This window comes from Phalacrocorax aristotelis, chromosome 17 (assembly GCF_949628215.1).
Source record: "Phalacrocorax aristotelis chromosome 17, bGulAri2.1, whole genome shotgun sequence".
Taxonomy (NCBI): domain Eukaryota; kingdom Metazoa; phylum Chordata; class Aves; order Suliformes; family Phalacrocoracidae; genus Phalacrocorax; species Phalacrocorax aristotelis.
Window position 1 is genome coordinate 1043404 of NC_134292.1, and position 19850 is coordinate 1063253.

General features: G+C 45.6%; 1 protein-coding gene across 26 annotated transcripts in view; it reads right to left on the reverse strand.

Annotated features, from left to right (window-relative positions):
- EXD3 (exonuclease 3'-5' domain containing 3) overlaps nucleotides 1–19850 on the reverse strand; it is a 301170-nt gene that overhangs the window by 132656 nt on the left and 148664 nt on the right. For 25 of the 26 annotated variants that reach the window (XM_075112170.1, XM_075112169.1, XM_075112177.1 and 22 more), the window contains 8 exons: nucleotides 17141–17279; nucleotides 16581–16794; nucleotides 15750–15859; nucleotides 14403–14613; nucleotides 13128–13294; nucleotides 10551–10721; nucleotides 3467–3520; nucleotides 1598–1729 (listed from right to left, as the gene is read on the reverse strand). In XM_075112170.1, the coding sequence (XP_074968271.1) occupies nucleotides 1598–1729; nucleotides 3467–3520; nucleotides 10551–10721; nucleotides 13128–13294; nucleotides 14403–14613; nucleotides 15750–15859; nucleotides 16581–16794; nucleotides 17141–17279 (1198 nt within the window). The remainder of the gene's footprint in view (nucleotides 1–1597; nucleotides 1730–3466; nucleotides 3521–10550; nucleotides 10722–13127; nucleotides 13295–14402; nucleotides 14614–15749; nucleotides 15860–16580; nucleotides 16795–17140; nucleotides 17280–19850) is intronic. The other variant, XM_075112164.1, reaches the window with a different exon arrangement.

Below are 19850 nucleotides of genomic sequence, written 5' to 3' on the forward strand. Positions count from 1 at the left end.
CAAAGCCTTAAATGTAGGTAAATACATGATTCAGAACACAGAGCCATTTGACAAATGGCAGCATCTTCCCATGCCTAACGGTCTAAAACATGCAGCTGTTCTACCACCACAATTTACAGGGAAGGCATTTCTCCTGGAAGAGAACACTTAGTGTATATTCCTAGCCAGATTGATTACCCCTATTTATATTGTAAACTAAGACAGCGTGTACTAAAAAGCCATATAGTTAAACAGTTCCAGACTCCAGATCATGGGCAAGGGGTCAGTTTTATATGGTATGTTGCACAGTCTTCTGCATTTATTACAGATATCACAGATACAACAGAGTTTTCTGCAGCGTGTTTTTTTATGTGTGCCTATTCTTGTGGTATTTTAACAACCATCAGGAAGAACACTGCTATTTTATGGGATCTCAGGGAATCAGAGAATCCACAAGGTTTTTTAAAGGTTTTTTTAGAATAGCAAAGAAGCCAGTGTGCCACTATATAATGACTGCAATCTGTTCTTGGAACAATAAAACCACAAGACTGAACACAGTATCTTATATCTGAATATACATTTATCCTAAAGTAAGATCAACCCATATTATGTCGATTCAATCTGCATGGCGTTACGTCATTCTCCTCTTAGAGACAACCTGCACAGCTGGACAACTCTCATTTTCTCTGCAAGTTATAGAAACAGTTTCAACAACCGACATCAGATATAAGCGGTGGTCTAGAAAATGCTCTCTGGTGTGTTTGCTCAGAAGTCATTGCTATTCCTACAAGACTTGTGCACTTCCACCAGGCCAGGAGACCCCATGAGCTCGACCACAAGGCACCGAGCCAGATTTCACTGAAGTGTTCAGCTGGCTTGTTTATTCTTAAGAGAAAGCTCCTTTTCTAGCCAGATTTGCAGTTTCTTCTTTTTCTCGCTTTAAACACTGATAAGATGAGAGATGTTGAAGTTTCAAGTTGGTTTATATTACAGTTTTTGAAGGGATAGGTTTCAGCGTGTTACTGTAACAAACAGAGGAGTGAAACTGGAGGAGATGGAGATTTGAGCTAACACAATTAAACTTCTTCTTAGCAACAATCCACAGATATCCAGTGCCAAACACAATCTGGAGGCATCAACTAGCATAGACATGAATTAACCTAATAGCTTCTGAAAAAAAATATGCAGTCGTAAAAAAAAAAAATCCTCCTATTAAAGTAATTAAATGTTATCAGAATCACAGAGCTATAATTAAACATGGTTTGTAATTAAAACAGCATGTGTTCTAGACAGAGAACACAGCAACAAAGAGACAATAACTGCGATAGTCAATGCCACAACACATGCCAAGTACCAAAACTCAGAAAAACAGCAGACTTTCTAGCAAAGCTGCAGATGCAGTGCCTCTGCTCTTCTGACTTACTCATCAACACTCCTGACGGATGTTAGCACACTCAGAACTCCTCACAGCTTTGCAAGATGTTGCCAAAGTTCAGGCAGAAATCTTGGGAACCAAACAGAATACACTGAGTACAAGACTCAAAAAGCTGAGGCAGTGCCTGCTGTGCAAGAAACGGCGAGCAAGCATGAACTTTAACTCAAAGAAGCCTTGTCCTACCTGGCAGCGGCTGAAGATATCCGCCAGGGATACTTGAACGTTGAAGTGTTTCAGAACCTGCAGGGCCTGTTCTTTCGCCTTTTCTGAGCAGTTCACAGAGAAACACCTTCCTTCTGCTACCTGGGACTGCAGCTTCAAAAGACAAGTCATAAACCAAACAGACAATAAATGAGCCAGGCCATGGACCATGATCCATGGGTTTTTTCCTAATATGCTTGGTTTGGTTTTAATTACAAATAATATTTGGAGTTAGTATGTGTTACAGTCTAAATTTTGATCTACCAAGCACAATTGGTAATTTAACACTTAGCCACTGCTGCAATAGCTCTGAGACTACTGAAGCACTGCAGCATTCTATAGGTATAAGAAACACGATGGCCCGAGTCCCCTTCAACTTATAATTTGGTGGTGTGGTGCTGACAGGGGTAGCAAGAGGAAACTGAATTTAATCACAGCTTTCACAGGAAACCTGGCCAGATCACACACAGTACGCAAAAGCACAATGATGGAGATGATGTCCAATGACAGTTCTACCACTTCAACCCTTCTAGTTTATACATCATTTCATCTGAGTTCACTGATGGCCAATGAATCTGAAGCGGTTGACATGGACAGTCCCTCTACTTTTGCTCCACATTTAGCAGAGAAGTTTGTGCCTGGGAACAAGCACTGGGAAGTTCAGACACATCTTTATGAACATGACGAGTACTCACAGCAAGGTGGGATCAGTTACACGCAAGTATGTGAGCCTAGCAGAGCCATCCTGTCCTTGCGTAGGGCATACAAAGGCAAAGGAACAAAGGGAACCAGACATTTCCCAGGACAGTATCGTATACTGGGAAACAGTTATTTTCCTTTTGCAATACCTACACAGTACTTTGAAGTTAAAGCTTTGCCAAGTAAGATCATGCTGGATGCTGAGTTACCTATTACACCACCTGTGGGCTCAAGGAACCACAGTCTGGATAAGGAACCCATAATGTGGCACTGCAGCACCTGCCTCACAGTGTCTCATCGGGGGGGAGACTTTTCAGTGCTCAGCCATTATGTAGGAAATGAGCAACCTACATTCTGCAAATACCCCAACTAGCTACTTGAGTAGTTGGGAGCTTTTATATTGATAGTTTGTGACAAAGAAGTCCTGCACTCTGGCTCATGTGTCTAATTTGGAACAGTTTCACTCTTCCAAATGAGTTTTTGGGCAGTAACAAAGTGCAAAGGACCTGCAGCAGGCATCATAACAATGCAACCACTGACTGGATAGGTTCAGTATATTCCCACCAACACTCCATTTTGAAGTGTGTCTCATGAAGGGCTCTGAACATCTGGTGCTGAGGGTAAGGCTGGATTTTGATTTGGGTTTTTCTGTGTACCTACAGGAACACAAAACCTCTACAGCCAACAGCTTCCACCAGGACACGTGCGTGGTGGCTTCCATTCTCTCCCTTCCAGGCCTGAAGAAACGTCTTCAAGTGCTGAAACTACGGCAGTGTGGAGCCAGTCAGTAAACAAGACTCTTTGTGATAAAAAGTATGGGAATTGAGCTGCCTTTCACCTGCCAGTGAGGCCAAACAGAAACACTTTGTTCTGGATTGCTTGGCTTGATTTCCACCCCCCGCCCCCCACAGAGAGCAATCGCTCCCCCCACTGCTGCAGTACTGAGTAAAAAAAAACAGTTCACCCCGAGCTCTGGTCATTTGGAAGCAGCAAACCTCTCAAGACCCTTAATGCAGTTTTTAGTGCAGAAAACATGAAAAAGCCAAGCCAGCTGTTGCATTCACATCTGACTTTTCCTCTTCTCTACACTGCACATCCCAGACCACGCAATGATACAATGCCAGAAAAATGCCAGAAGCTCTGAACACTTACGGTCTGATATGGGAGTCCAGAGGTTAAAATGACTCTTCCTTCCTGTCGGGCAATCTGGAAAAAACAGTAAAAACCACAACGAACATGGGGTGAAGTTACACCGGATTCAAGCCTTCCTTTCAGTCAAAGCAGAGGGAACATGAACTGGCAATATCGAGTCTTCCTCTCCATTGTCGACACACGCTAGGCCAAGAGTACCTGGGTCTGGTTCAACAATATGCTCTTGACAGCAACAGCAGCTCAAGGTATCGCTTGCTCACTGCATGTCCCCTCTCTGCCATTACCCGCCTTCCCTCACATGTGCTGGAACAAGCTACTCATGCATCTGCACTGCAGATGGCCCAGGGAACTGATCCACCTTGAAATAATCCTATCAAAAACCTTTCTATCTTTTTTTTTTTGCCTTAACCCAGACTATTTCTATTTCCCCAGTCTTGGCCACAAAGAAGCAAGCAGTTCTGCTCGTGCAGCAATGCACAGGGGAGAAAGGAAAAAATAACCTAAGCAGGTAATTCCAGCAAAAAAAAAAGTGCCGTTAAATGTGCCTGCAAACTTCGTAGACGTTAACAGAACAGTGCTCACTTCGCTCCTTACAGATAAGATGGTGTTATTTTCCCAGCAGCCCAAGAGCAGACATACAGAAATTATGCACCCTTTCCAGGCTGCAAAGAACATCTCCATCAGAGTTTATCACCTCCTGACTTGCAATCCTGCACTTTTATCGGAGGTGTTGCCCTTCAAGGGAAAGGTCTGCGGTGAATTATCAGGGGACTCGTTACCCGCACTTCTGACCTTTGCAATAGAGTAAAAGGTACTTTCAAATGGTTTGGTGCCAAAATGAGATACTAAATCTGGCACTGCAATTCTTCACAAGGATGAAAGTGTGACTGATCTTTGTATGATTAAACGACATCCCTCCCTCCTGCCCCTTCACCCCCTCCTGTAGGAGGGAAATAGTTTCATGGCCGTAGCGACAGAAGGATTCCCACGTGAACCAGCACTTCAGCTATGCTAGTGCTGACAAGAGATTGGCACCTGAAGGTAGGCACGAGATTATTTCCCTTCACTGGCTTGGATTCTGTTGGAAGCCCCCACATTTTTCACCGTTTCCAGATGTGTGTCATGGAGGTCTCTCTTCTGGATCAGAGTTTCAGAAGCCCCGTCTGGATCACTCTTTAACCCTGGCAGGACACATTTGGGATCCATGTCCTGCTGCACTTCCTGGACAGCCTGACACCACCAAGCACAGCCAGGGAACACACACAAAAAAAACCAAACCAAGATTCTTGAACTCTGTCTTGGACAGCTATTTTCTTAAGACTCACTGGACCTATGGCAACATAAAAACAAGGGGGAGAAGGTTCTGAAGGCACAAATCTCCATGCAGTCAACTAAGCAACCATTTCTTTCCTGTCCTGACCTTTCAGGTAGCTGCTTCTCTCCCTTTTTTGTGAAGTCACTCTTTGGCTGCCAGTTCTGCACTGAGAAAGTGATTGGCAACAACTAAAGCATCTTCCTACAGGCAAAATTACTGTATTTCTATCAAAATCAACCCCCTCTCTCAATTAAGGAAAAAAAACATCCCCAAGAGCAGGAACCTTTAAGTGACAGCAGAGGCACCCCGTGCTGCATGCAATCCTGGTACATGCAGTTTGGGTTACTGAACAGCCCTGCCAACAAACCACCCTCATGGCACATTAGTGAGAGAAGGCCAGTAAGGCAACAACAAAAGTTCACCACAGTGATTTGCCAACAAGGGAAGAGAGATGTGAAATTCCTTCAGACCCATGTGTACTCCAGGGTAAGTCTGAGGATTTCATAGCTGGAGCACTCCATTCTGACTTCCTGCATCCGGGGTTAATTAGTTCAAGCTTGATAAATCCCCTTATCTAAATGGCTCTGCAGAGACAGGCAAAGAACATCAAATAAAAAGGAGAAGAGCAATAACTCTTCCAGCATGTTTTTCCGCCTCTGGAACAAGGACCGGGAGAAGCATGCAGAGCTAGAAAAGCCACGTGATAGCACACATCTGACTGAAACCACGGAGGATGCGTGCTGGAGAACAGGGTACAATTCCTTCTTTTCCTCTGAAAGAAATAATGGAAGGCAACGCTGGGACCATCCGGGAGACGTGTGCTCGGAGAGGCAAATAAAACAAAAAGAACCATCAGAGGATTGTGCTGGGGTGGGTGTCAGGGACTTGTGCTCCACATCCCAAGGGCTGCAGAGAGGGCATTGGCCTCAGTTTCACAACCTATTAAAAAGATAATATCAACTTCCTCTGGAAAAGGCTTAGGCCTTCTGGATAGAAAGCACTCCCTAATAACTTGGTATTAGCATTTAGCTCTTAACGTGTCTGTCTGTTCAGCCAACTTTCATCTTGCAGAGACGAACAAGCTCAAATGAATTACTCCTGGAAGGGCAACAAATGATGAGAGACGGCAGAGACCCTATGCTTTGAAGCCAGCACCCACAGCAGAAGTATTTGTGTCAACCTAAAGGATCCTGAATTAAGGCCAAAGAAGGTTTTGAGAAACAGCAGCACAAGGCTGTAGATCTGTAATTTAAAATTTAGAATTTGCCAAGGCAGCACATGACACATCTCGGGCAATGCTACGTGTCCTTGAAGAGGCAAACTGCAGTGTTCCGTTTGCAAGGCAGCACTCCAGGGAAAGCTGTGACCCCCTGCGGTGGCAGAGGTGAAGCAGTGATCTTGAGCCTAGGCCACCAAGGGCCCAGTTCAGACAAAAAGGGACCAGACAGAAAGCATCTGCTCCAGGATGTGTTCTAGAAAATCACCCAGAGAAGGATCTGCTAGATAAGTCGATCACAAACCTCAGTCCAACGCTGAAGCCCCCTATCTGTTATCTCAGGCTCTTTTAAAACAGACAGTAAACCAAAAGCTTAATAGCTATGAATACAGTCCAGTCCTGCAGTGTGCTTGGTATACTGCTGCTATTTCAACCCTAGATTTCTCTTCAGCATTCCTGAAAACCATAAATTGTACAGAGTTATTGCATGATTTCATAATGTGGCCTTAAGTACCACATCAAATCATCAACCCAATTTTGTTTCTTAACATAGACCCATTTGTACCAAGGTCTCCAATGAAAGACATCCACTTCCTGCTGACCAAACATCAAAAGCGAAGTCTTGATCTTAAAGACAGAACAGTTCTTCATCTGTCCTCTGCAAAATTACTCCAAGACTGGTGGGGAGGAGAAAAACTAGCAAACTGAAGAATGTCCTTTACATCAAGAATATGGAAAGAGACGTTCGAAGTTGAGGTGAGATCAGAGATGAGATTCCCCCATTACACAAAACTCTGCTTACTGCAGTATTAGAAGTCCCCTTTGTGTCCCATGGCTCCAAACCAGTCCAGGGCAATTTAGATCAAGGTGCACGTTGCTCCAGCTGGCTCCTGAGATCTATACAAGCCTGGCCCTCCTCTCCAACTGACCGGTTCACCTGGAGTTTTGGGGGAGTAGGTGTAACTGTGCAAGGGAACCTTCTACACCAAGGGAGTTGCAGAAAGCCAGTTCTACCAGCCTTCTGGTTATTATCACACTTCAAAAGATACCAGGTTTGCCTTAGCGTGCAAATTATTCTTAGAGATGAGGATGATTTTGAAGACCAAGAGCACAGTCCATTAAAAAAACAAAACTCAACTGAAGGGATTTTGAGATTCCACCAAGTCTTCTATTAGAAAGTAGTGACCTAAAAGACTACCAAAATTTTCTGATAAGCTTCTGCTCCATTCCTGAAGTACAACATTGCAAGGTCTGTTGTAGTCACTTCAGGCTGGCTGGTGATCCTTAAATACGGGAATCATCCCACTGCTCTACCTGATTCTGCAAAATTGCAGAGAAAAGAGGAACGCCCACTGAAACTTTCCCACCTCCTTCCAATTATCCATCTAGAAGGTCCAAAAGATAGGTTTAAGATTCCCTGCAAAGAGAAGTTTGCAGAAGACAAGCTGGAAGACCCGGCTAGAAACTTAACAGGCACAGGGCATGATTTAAGTAAAGGAAAATGTATTAATTGGAAATAACATGTTGCTTATAGGAGTAAGTGCAAATACAGAGGGTTGGCTTACCTCCACAATGGCAGCTGCACGCACAGAAGGATGCTGCATAAGAGAGATCGAATCTCTGCGTTCTTTACTAGATGGAGCCATTCTTTACCTTGAGATAGAGTCAGGAGTCCCTGGTGAGGAATGGCTGAATGCATACAGCCCTTCTCGAGAGAGGCTTCCCTATTTTAACACACAGCAGGGAGCCAGGATCGGGCCAGCCTGGGCCACTACCCAAAGCTCTCCAGAAGGGGCTCCTACGCAAGATGCAGGACTGGAGCAGTGTTGCGAGGCAAGAACACGTTTCAGGGAAAGCATGTGGTGAATCCCCCAGCTCTCAATGCACAGGCTGCTAAAGTCAGGTAAAGGAGCTCATCTGGCACATCTGGTACCAATTTCACCCCCCAGCTGCATACCTGCTTTGCCAAATACTTGTGTGCATTGTGCTACAGCAGCTAGGATATAAACGTAAAAGGGTAAAAGTGTTACTGCCACCCCACCAAATGAGAAGACTTAGGAAATGACACAGGACCCGTACTTGGACATAAAGCTGCTCTTCTCAGGGAGGCTGGTGCTCATCAACAGAGGCTAAAATGTTTTTGTAAGGATGGACTGTGAGCTCTTTGCCTTCAACATGAGGACAGATTTAACTGGAGAAATCTTCAGTATGATTTTCCACTGTTTTTCCATTTTTAAAGATTCTTCTGTGTCTACGCTTACGACAGGTAACTTTTAATCAGTCACTTCTCGATTCAAGTCCTAATTAAATAGCACCATTAAATACGCAGAATGCAAACCAGTGTCATCTCACAGCAGCTGAATGTGGGCAAGCAGGGGAATGCACTGGCTTGTGGTGTCGGGTCCTGCTCTCATGGGCTGGCAGATCTGAGATTGCAGAGCCGGCTTGATAAACCTGCCATGACAACTGTTGTCCAAGATAAAAGATTTAGCCAATAATAGCAGCACAACACGAAGCAGTACACAGGACACTGACTTCAAGTTCAGCCTGGGAATGGGTTTTCTCAAACCAATTACTGCCACACACAGACAAAAGAAAAAAAAAAACAAAACAGCTGCCCACGCACAGCCTACAAAGCTCTCAGGCGTTTAAGTTCGATCTCAAACAATAGAGGGTGAAGGACAAGACCTACCTGCCTACCAATACTTGAAGTCACTTTAACAAGCAACAGGAATGAGAATAAGGAGCGAAAGCCAGGTGATTCAGGAGTTCTTGGCACAAGGAGGTGTGTAATATGACTGATAAATCATGTACCAGTACTTAAGGGGTAGCTACAAAGAAGATGGAACCTCCGTTTTTACACGGAGTCGCATGGAGAGGACAAGGGGGATGGACACAAGTTGTTCTTGGGGAGATTCCCATTGGACACGAGAGGGAAATTTTTCACAGTGAGGACAGTCACCACTGGAATAATCTCCCCAGGGAAGGGGTTGGCTCAGCCACGTTGGACACCTTCAAGAGTCATCTGGACAGGGTGCTGGGCCATCCTGTCTAGACTGGGCTCTTCCCAGAAAGGTTGGACTAGATGATCGCTGAGGTCCCTTCCAGCCTGGCATTCTGTGATTCTGTGACTTTAATGAAGAACAAACACTACCTCTGTACACATTTACGTGTTCATGGTGACACTAGTTTGAGACTGTGTTGGGACAACACCCGAACTGTCTGTCGTGTATTCAGTGGCCAGAATCCAAACCCTTCTCCTGGCTTTTGCAATAACAGTTACAAGTTTTTGGGCGTAGGATGGTCAACATTCAACTTTTATTAAATCAGGACTAGTCAGATATAAAGCAGGAGAAGTCTATTTTTATCTTTGATTACCCAAGCACAGATCAAAGGCTCTGCAATACAGTAACACTCCAAGGGCTTTTGATAGTGAAAGGATGTTTGTCCAGTCACCATAGAGAAAGCAATGTAAAACATCCTGTCCATAGCACGATAAGGTATCAGGATGAGAAGCGGAGACGGGGCTCTGGAGGGAGGCAGTGAGAACTAGTTTGTTTAAATGACTTGTGCAAGTTTGGCAGAGAAGAGATATTAATTATTTCTGCAGAAGTTAGAGCCTGCCCCGGACTCAGGCCAAGCAGACATCTGAAGAGGAAACATCCTGTGAACCAGGCTGGGTGATCAGTGCACATTTGATAGCGACTCACTGTGTGGGCTAGATATCTCCGTTTCTGGCATGGCAGAAGTATGTCTGAAATGAAGAAGCATGTGTCTCTTCTCTGAGAGGCAGAGGGTCAAAGTTGTTATGGGAGTCCAGATCAACGTTCGTTGTCCCCACGTATGTTAGAGACTCTTCCTTTCCCAAACATTTCATTTCAAATTGTGGCCGAACACCTTTGAGTCATCTCACAAGGTGGTAGCCAGCCAGGACATTATATGGCAACTTATTATGGGAATTTTCCCTTTCATATTGCACAGCCATCTTTTGATTATGGTTCTGCTCAATTGACCAAGGCACAAGGCAGGCAAATACCTTCCCTGTGAGCACAAATTGGAGTCCATTAGAAACTAAGCGAATTTTGGGTTCCTTCCTGATTTTTGTCTTGTTGCAAATCTACCACCACCTCCCCATAAAGACACTTGAGTCTGCAGGTCACACCTTTACACTCTGCTTGCGGTCCTCTAATGACTTGAAACATCCCAGCTGTCAATGACACTAACACACCGACACAAATAAGGTGTGAGAGCACAGCACTCTGTGCTCAGCTCCCACCTCCTGGAAAGAGAGGCCTCGGCTCACACACTGCTGTAGGGCCTAGCTGATGCCAGACACCACGTGGCACAGCTTCTCAGACTGAACCAGAGGACTGGGTCTCAGCATGGGCACAGGATGCACTGGGCAGCTCCTGCCTGATCAGCGCGAGTGAGTAACCACTGCAGTTATTCAGTAAGCAGCAGGGCTTCCCCAAGGAGCACAGATGGGAGCTATGAACACACACACACACACACGCACGCACGCGCGCACACACACACACACACACACGACTGACCTCAGCAGCTTTCCTATGGTCATCCTGATTCTCCAGCATCCGGACATCTACACCAAGGCAGCGAAGATAGCGCCCGAGGCCTTGCAGCATGTTATCGCAGACCACACTGAACTCCTTTGGGGAGATGGGAGCAGGGGGACATGAGGTCTCCTTTTTGGATCCTTTGCATTGCTACAGAAAGGCAAGAGATCCGTAAGAAGCAGAACAGAAGGCTGGTTTCCAGTACATTTGTGTTTTGCCTCCCTGCATTCACCCACCATAGCAAATCCAACTGTCCCCTACCACCTGTATTACAACCTCCCCCGTGCTCTGCAACACCTCTAGTTCTTCCTTCATGTCTTTTCTACATCGCCCACCTACCACTTGGGCAGGAGGCAGCACATGATGGGGCTAACTCTGAATTATCTATTCACTCACTGGCCAGCTGGCCGCCCAAACTGGGGACCTGCAGCCTTTCTCTGGAGAAATGCCAACCTGGCCTTCTTTGCTCTACACAGACATTCATTTTCATGAAGTCACAGCAACACATCTTCAAGACTGCTATTCCCCTAGTGAATTAGGCTGCAATTAATATACATGTGCCAAAGTTATGGTTTGGGAAAGGGATCTGACAGACAGAGGCAGAAACAGGTAGACAAAGCAACCACGTCAACGTTGTTATCTTGGGAAGTTTAAAAATAGGCAGTGTCTGAATTCTGTTTATTTTATTTCAAATGTCTGCTGCTGGGGGAGTTCCTGCAGCTGGAGACTCTGTCGTTGGTAGGCTCCCAGAAGTACAATAGCTAAATTCATGGAGAAGGGAAGTTATTAAGGAATCTCCAATATTCAGCTTTGCCTCCAGGAACTTGAATCAGCTGGGATGACTGAAGGACACAGCCACCAACTATGCAGGGCTACGGTCTCTTTGGAACCAGAGTTACTGTGGCACTGCAGACCAGCTCTGCAGGAGTTGCCTCAGGCCTGGAAATGCAGCACACCTTGCAGACACACCTGGGCTGACCACGTGAACGAGCTCAGATCTGACAGCTCAATCTGAGAGGTGCTGCACCTCCCCGAAGCTGGTACATGCACTCAAAGTTCTGCAGCACTGGGTAGACTGGACTGTCACCGGCTCCTGCAAGGACTTTGGTGGATGCAGCTGTGTCCTGAAACATCAGAGTGCTGTGATAATGGATCAAGCTGACCTTTCGATGTTGAGGCAGTTGGAAGACACTAACCCTGTGCTGCTGCTTCTATTCAAACAGCTGTGAAGGAGCAGCAGCTGGCTCGTAGCTAGTGTTTATTCAATGGCCAGCAATGTCATACGTAGCTTTTTTCTCATGTTTCATGCCAACAGAGAGCAAAAAGCTTATAAAGGAGAATAGTGTCATTAGCCCCACTTCAGACAGCAGCCCAGGAAACACTGGGAAAGAGAGCTTGGAGTCATGCAGGATGCAGTCAGGAGAAGTCTGCTCTTCTGAGCCCCAGTCCAGGTTTTACCAACCACCTCTCGGTTAATGAGTCTGACTGTACAGACCACAAAGATGACCCATGAGTTCACAAGGTAATTCAAGCCTGAAGTACTTACTTTTCCCATCTCTTCAGCAGCCAGTCAAATCTGTTGTAACATACAACATTCCCATGAACACAGAGTGCTGAGGAAACTACCGAGCAGCTTTGTGTTTTACTGCCTAAGACTAATGTGATACTGTACATTTACACACACTTGGTAAGGAGGATCCTGAAAAGGTGGCTATAATCAATAGCATCTCAGTCCAACCATGGAAGGTAGTATTGACTTCAGGAGGTAAATACAATTTTGGGACTACTCAGAATGATACACGGCCATAGTGAGTCTTCACAGTTAATAAATAAAACTCTTTTTCTGCTAATGTTTTCATAGGCGCATAAACAACCAGATGGTCGCATTTTAAAAGTAAAATTTTATTAGTAGGAGAGACGGAGCAGTCACATTCCAAGATATTTAAGCAGAGTCACACAGCTCCAAGTTGTGGCCAGTGGAATTTTATGGCTCTGTCACAACATACATTGCAGGAGGAGGCTGGTAATGGAGTATGTGGTGGTGGGCAGGGAGACAGAGAAAAGCCATCAGCAGAAAGACTTTTTTGATCGATTGTTCATTTTTAACTTTACGGACTTCTGCTCCAGACGCAATAAAGGAGGCATTCTCAAGGTGAAACCAAAGTCTGGAAGCTCAGTTAAAAGCAAAAGTAAAGAAGTCAGTTTTGAAACCTCATTGATGCAACACATAGGCCACAGAATTCAGACCCACACCACTAAGGAAATGTGGCAGGAGCATTTCTACCAGCAAGGTTAGCTGGATTCTGCCACACAGATCTGCACCAACGTTTTGCAAAGATGAACCTAAAATTGCAGGGAATGCTGAACCAGGGCGAAGGAGAAAGCACATCTTACCAGTAAAGGGGAGGAGCGAGGAAGATGTTTGCTGCAATTGTCCTGAGAACAGACTACAAACAGGCACGCCAGGCATAGCTAACAGTGTGACTGAGAGACAAGGCAACATATGATTTGCAGGGGTCTTGAGCAACATGCAGCTCTTTGAAGATGTTTACAAACCTGTCCAGAAGGTGACGGTACTTCTTGTTTATGCAGCTGCTTCTTTGCCCTGGGTTTTACGCTTGGCTTTCCCACCAGACTCTCTGTCAGGTCTGAACTCAGACCAAAGCTTGCTGGGTCCTTACAGAGTTTCTCGTAGATCTCCAGCAAACAGTACGCATCTGAAGCTGAAATTAAGGGAATAAGAGCCTCATCTGGTTTCATTCAAAAGTAAAACTTTTGCTTTCCTGATGCAAGGAAGAGCCCTCACCTTTGTAAATGGCACTGCATGCAACCAGCCTGTGAAGCTCCAACTTACTGATGTTGCACCCTGCACTCTTTCTGGTTCAGTGAGCATCACAACTTAACACCCAAACACAAAGAGTCAAGGCGAAGGAGCTCAAAGAGCGACAGGCCCTCTGCTGTCTCTGACTCTAATGTAATACAAATTGTAGTGTGCCTGCTCAAGCCACCACACGATAGCTTCAGCCAACCCACCTCACTCTGCATTGTTACTGAGCGGCGGCTGCCCGCACTTTATTATCACATTCCAGCTACGGGAAGGTAACTTCCCTACTACATGCAATATCTTAAACTGAGTTGTTTGCAATCGCCTGCCCACACGCACTGCCATGCGGCCTCTGCTCCTTGCAACGGGAACTGTCTGTCTCCAAGCCAGTTTTACAAGTCCTGGTGATTAACTTTTGTGGGAACTGTGTCAGCTTCAAGGATAGTTGAATTTAACAAAGGGCTAGTTCTCTTCAGTAGACTGTCCTTTGATGCCTCAGGAAAAGATTTAGTCCCAGACTTCTGACTCTGGGATAATCAGCATTAAACTCCACTAGTCCCTCCACAGTACCAGCTCTGTGCTGCAGCTGACACCACGTCTACCCATCTTTAACCCTACTCTAACAAGCACTTCACTATGACAAATAGACACAGCGCTTGTTTCCCAGACAGGCTGTGAAATGAGAGGCAGAAGGAAGTGGACTTTCTTCCTTTCAGTTACTGAGAGGAGTTTCCACTGAGGTGATGTTTCATCAGACAAAATCTGCAAAGCACAGGAATTCTTTCATAAGGGAAATAATGAATCACTGGACAGTTTAAACTTCAACCATTAAAGCCACGTCCACAAAAGGATAAACACAACATGTGCTGGCTTCTCTGAACAGGAACTAATCTGCAAAGCCATTTTCTTCATTTGTTACTTAATGATTTTCCTAGTGATACGGAGCAGACAAACACAGCCTGTAACGGACAATCTGTAGCACCTTGCCACGGAGTCAGTGACCAGACCTGCATAGAGGATCTGTTCCTCCCGGAGAGGCCGTTTCTCCCAGTTAGACAGCTGCTCTGTTTTATCTAGAGGCTTCCCCAGCACATGTTGCACCAAGAGGCTGAGTCCTTTCTCCGGCTGCCTCAACTCTCTATCCTCACAGCTCTGCTCCGGGGACAGTACATTGACCTTCCGGTCACCCTTCTTCCAGTCAATGGAGCTCTTCTGCAGCTGATGGAAAGAAAAAGATACAAAACACATGGTTATAAAACAATTTCTACAACACCTTGTATTCCAGTGGGCCACGCAGCAACCCTATCATTTTTATCTTTTGTCTGGCATGTTGAATCCCGTTGTCTCAGAGAAGGGCTGGGATGGCATTAGATATATATGGTATCTGCTTACTTGTTTAACAAACACAATTGCTGGAAAGAAATCTGTTTCATAGCCAGGGAAGGAAAAAAAGCACGTTATCATACAGCATTGTGTCAGAGCAGGAGGGCTGTGACTGTTACTTCTCAGAGGTTTGCAGGGTGCTCAGCCATGCTGGAGGCTGTTGGGCACCAGCTCAATAAAAGTATAGCAGCAGTAGTTCAGCACCTTTCTCCTTCCAGTTCCAGGGAGAAGAGGTGTTCCTGTAACTCAGTGGGCAATGGCCTTTCTGCAGTTGCCATGTCTCAGATCAAGCTGAGGCAATAACTGTTGGCAGGTACTTCTGACCCTGAAGCACTTCCCAGGTTAAGCTATCAGTTCCAAAGATCTGGGTTCACCTCAACTCACAGCTTTAAACATGGTCTGTAAATTTTACCCGTTAAAACGGCGGTCTTTAACATTTCTGCAGACTGCTAAAAACTACTGTGAGCAAATCCAGAGACAGCTGTACTTCAGCTAAACAGAAATTCCTGTGCTGAATCCACCAGCAGCCCTCCTACAAACATTGCAAGTTCTCTACAAATCTTTAACTCCATAATATCTGCTCCAATACTGCACGATCTTGGAACATCAGAATTTCTATAAGAATTTTCTCTTACTGAGTTCAAGTAAGACTTGTCCTTAGCAACTCTGTCCTAGCTGAAAGGAGCTATGCCTCCATTTCAATTGCTTTTTCATAGCTGTTGTAAAGGCTATGAAAAATGTTATTAGTGTATCAAGCTCTAACTTTTTAGCTGACGAAAACGAAATGCTTCTGACTTTCTTTACAGAATTACATTACCCTGGAAACCCCAAGTGGAAAAGGTCTATTTACTCATTTAGCTGTATCCCTGCCAATACAGGATACAAAAAGACAATGCTGTGAATTCATGACAGTTATCTACGAGCTCACGGAGGAGACACAATTTTCCATGTCTTCATGTGTTCATCCTTACTTGTTTGTCTACTCTAAGTAAGTCCACCACACCTTGCGCTTGCTTATCCGTGTCTTTCAAAGCAGACCACGTGGCTGCAAGGCTGTTAAGGTCTCCAGACATCCCATAACCTGGAGAAAACAAAAGCCCAAATCACACAGGTAGGAAAACTCAAACCATGGCTAATGCACTGCAGCTTTTTCTAGTTCAGAGACAAAATGCTGACAATGTATGTATAAACATCGGTGGAACAACTGTTCAGACAGGTGGAAAGGCAGACTCCCATCTATCCTGCTCCTAAGGGATACTCTTGCAGATCAAGATTGGGACAGAAGAGGTGGATAAAAAAGCTGAGTTTAAGATCAACTTAAAATCTGCTAGGTCAGTGAAAGGTAATTACGAATTTGGCCTTGAACTCCGGGTTTAATAACTCCTGCAAAAGCCTCCAAACAGAATCTAAAACTAGGTATGGTAAGCTGGAGAGCTCTGGTGTCCAGCACAGCAGCTTTGGGACAGGGCCAGCAAATCCAGAAAGCTCTGGATGGCAGATTTCCCTAGACCACTGAAGGCTGGGTGCAAGTCAGGGTTCAGTACGGAACTAAGATAACTCCAAGTCTGAGGGGAGAGTCTAAATCAGAAATCTTGGGCCTGACCTGAAATGGGGAGACAATTCTATCATTCCCAGTTACACTGGTCACCCTGCTTACTGGCATGGCAGTATTTGAATACTCGGGCTACAAAAGCTGGTTCTGTGAAAAATGAATTTAGGGAATGACAACCCCAGGAGGATCTAGGAATTACACAGAAGAAGCTGTGTAAAGACCCGAGGCAGAGAGATGAGACGCACGTTACCTAGTTTAGTGATGGCTGCATCTGAATAGAGCATCTGGATAAAGTGGGGCAGCTTCTCCTTCTCACCCTCCGTCTCAGCTTGCTCGAGGAGCCGTGGCAAGTCAAGCAGGAACACCTCATCTTTCAGAGCAATTTGAAGCAGGGAGACACGGGGCTTCCCGACCATGCCGAACGAAGGCCTCCACTCCATGTCAATGCCAACAACTTGCCCAGGCTGCAACATGGACAAAAGGCTCTTCACTTAGAGACTGTCTACACTTGAAAGTAGCCTGGACAGTCCCTGTCCAGAACACAAGCGTTTCCCTTCCAACAACTGCATTTCTTTGCTAGTGTGCAGACTGCTACAGAGACAAGTAACTTTCACAGCACACCTGAGCTACCCGCCATGGGGACCTTTCCTGGCACATTCCCCAAATCAGACAAGCCTAAAGGAAGCAGCTGTTCTTGACTTGGGGAGGGAGACATTTGATGGCAGCAGCCCACATACAACCCTGCGTACCAGCCTGTTATGGAGTTTCTGCTCCTTGATCCTGCAAAGTAAATATCAGAGTAACACTCACCTGCAGCACCTTCTCCCAGCACTGCAGTGTCTCTTCCCATGTCTGCAGGAAGTGAATACTTGCCCGTGGAATAGGAAGCTGGTAATAGTCCTTCTTCTTACTTTCTTCATAATTATCTGCTTTTGTGGCCTCTTCTACCCTGCACAGAACCAGATGCAACAGCTTTAAGCCATGCAATGAGAAGAAATCCTGGATTGGAGGAACATCAGGAAGTCTTAAGCCCCTTATTTCACCCTGGCCTCTAGTTCCCCATGCCACTCAACTTTTTCTCTTACCTCCCTTTCCTCATTGCCCCTGTAATCTCAGCCTCCCTACCTGGACTCATCCTCTCTTTTTATTCCCACCACAGAAATGGTAAGGTATCCCAGACCTCACCACGTACAAGCACTGCAGAGAGCACCCAAACCAAAACACTTGCTGGAGTCAGAGTCCTAAGCCTTGGCCTCAAAGCTCAGCTCTCTTTCCCAGAACTGATGCAACTTGGATGACAAGGTTGGGCAGCTGTTTCCACATTCAGAGACAACGCATTTTAGATTTACTGCTTTTTGCCCTTGAGGTTAACATGGAAGTCTGCTAGCTCCCACAGTGTAACACATAACAGAGGAGTCAGCTCCGACCAGCACTGTGTCCGAACAGGAGCTTTGCACTTCCCCACAGCATAAACTGGCTCAGAAAGAGACTTTCAGCCTGCTCCATGCTCAGATCACTGCCAGCTGGAATGGGTGAATCTGCCTCATCATTTGATAGTGCAATGTCTTGGGAAGGCTTCAGGGACCTCCCTGATGCTATGCAGCTTCTTCTCCTCCATCCCCTTCCTGTAAAATGTCCACATAGGTTGCACAAGAACAGTTGTCCTACATTACACAGGGATAAAATGAGAAAAGTTCAGAAATAGTTTCAAAACCTTCTATATTTAGGGGGAGACAGCCAGCTGAACCTGCAGACCTTGCTTGTGCTACTCCCTCCATTCGGGTTTCAGATGGCACCACACAGAGAAATTCAGTATCTGTGTATTAATACCCAGGGAATGTTGGGAGCTGCCTGCAGAAATGAGCTAACTGATTTCCTACAGCAGGATCTTACACAGCACATTTTCTTTACAAAATGCAGCAGAGTCCCTTGAAATGGCCTTGTAACTGGAAGGTCAGCGTCCTGCGGTGGTATCTCAGGCAGATGATGCAATCAGAGGAAAGAAACTAATAAAAATTTCTGGACCGTCTCTTTCCCATAGAGACTTGAAATGGTTTATTATTTGAGAAACTATTTACTAACCTTATGTTTAGGGGACTGTGTGACTAATTTTGTAGCATAGCAGCTTTCACTGTACAAACACTCTTTTCTGTGGGTTTGTGTGCATGGGGAAGTCAATATTTGTGTAAAATATTTAATGAAGGTGTGCAGTCTCAGGTCTCCAGGAATATTCTCACCTGCAGAGTTCAGGAGCCACATGTGGTGTGACCAGCGGCAGAGATGATGTCATTTATATGCTGGTACCACCTAGTTCCCTACAGCGTGAACACCCTCTCTGGGAACCTGCTGCTTTGTTACCTCAATGAACAGGGCAGCCAGACTGCTTTATTAGGTTCCATGGCTCTGCTGATTTGATAGCAGCTACTGCAGCAGGTATCATGACTGCATGAGTAAACTGGGGCACAAAGGGGTCTACTCATCTGTCACAACTCCTCATGAGTGGCAGAGCACATCCTAATTGGTAGGCCTTCTCTCCACCCGTACACAACCCAGGATTCCCAGAGCAGAGAGATGTAGTGCTGTTCTATCCTTCCAGATGCACAGAGGCTGTGGCTCAGTCACACTCCTGTTAACTACCCCTTTGTGTTTTGAGGGGTTACACCTCACGGAAAAACCTTCTGGCTCCCAACTGGCGGCTGGTGCAGCTTCAGGAGAGAGGAGGAGGGCAGCTCCAGCAATGCATCAGCGCTAAGCAGAAGCATGCCTTAGACCAACAAGAGTTTCCTGTGCCCCCAGAAAGCCATGTACTGTTTGAAGAAGTGGGCCTTTGCAGACAGTGTTTTGAGGACAATTACATCTGTGTCATATTTCCTGAGGTTACGTGGGGCTTGAACATGAACTAGTGCAGATCTGCACTAGGAGAAGGATCAGATCCGTGAAACTCAGCACATGAACTGGCCATTTGTGAGACCCTCCCAAAATCATCAGCATTAAAAAATAATAATACACCGTGCTCTCATTCAACTTCTACATAATTCAAGTTAGCCCAATCTACGCTCCAAAAATATGATTTCTAGTTATGAAAGCCGCAGTTTTTGCATAAACACCTCTTCCAGGAGATGGAAATTTGCTGTAATGTTGAAGACAACAAACCTGATGATAAACCAGTTAGAGCAGGTAACCTCGCTCAGTCTCAGGCTTAGTCTTCTCAAAATGCCTCATTAGGTCTCCTTATCCCCTAGTGACGTGTCAGCATTAACCAGGCAGCCAGTGACAGGTCCTAACTGTTAGCTGGAGTTCACAATTCTGACAAAAGACACCAGTAGGACAGTCCTGCACTAAGAACATAAAGTAAAAGAGAGCACCCAAATCATCTGCGTACAACTGCGCATTCTGCAGGAACAGGAGAGAGCCCCAGACCACACACGGCAGCAGATGAGCATGGGTGTGCAGACTCCTACAACAGCCATGCCGAGTGGGACCTTGCCTCCGCTTCCACACCAAGAGCACAGCGCTGAAA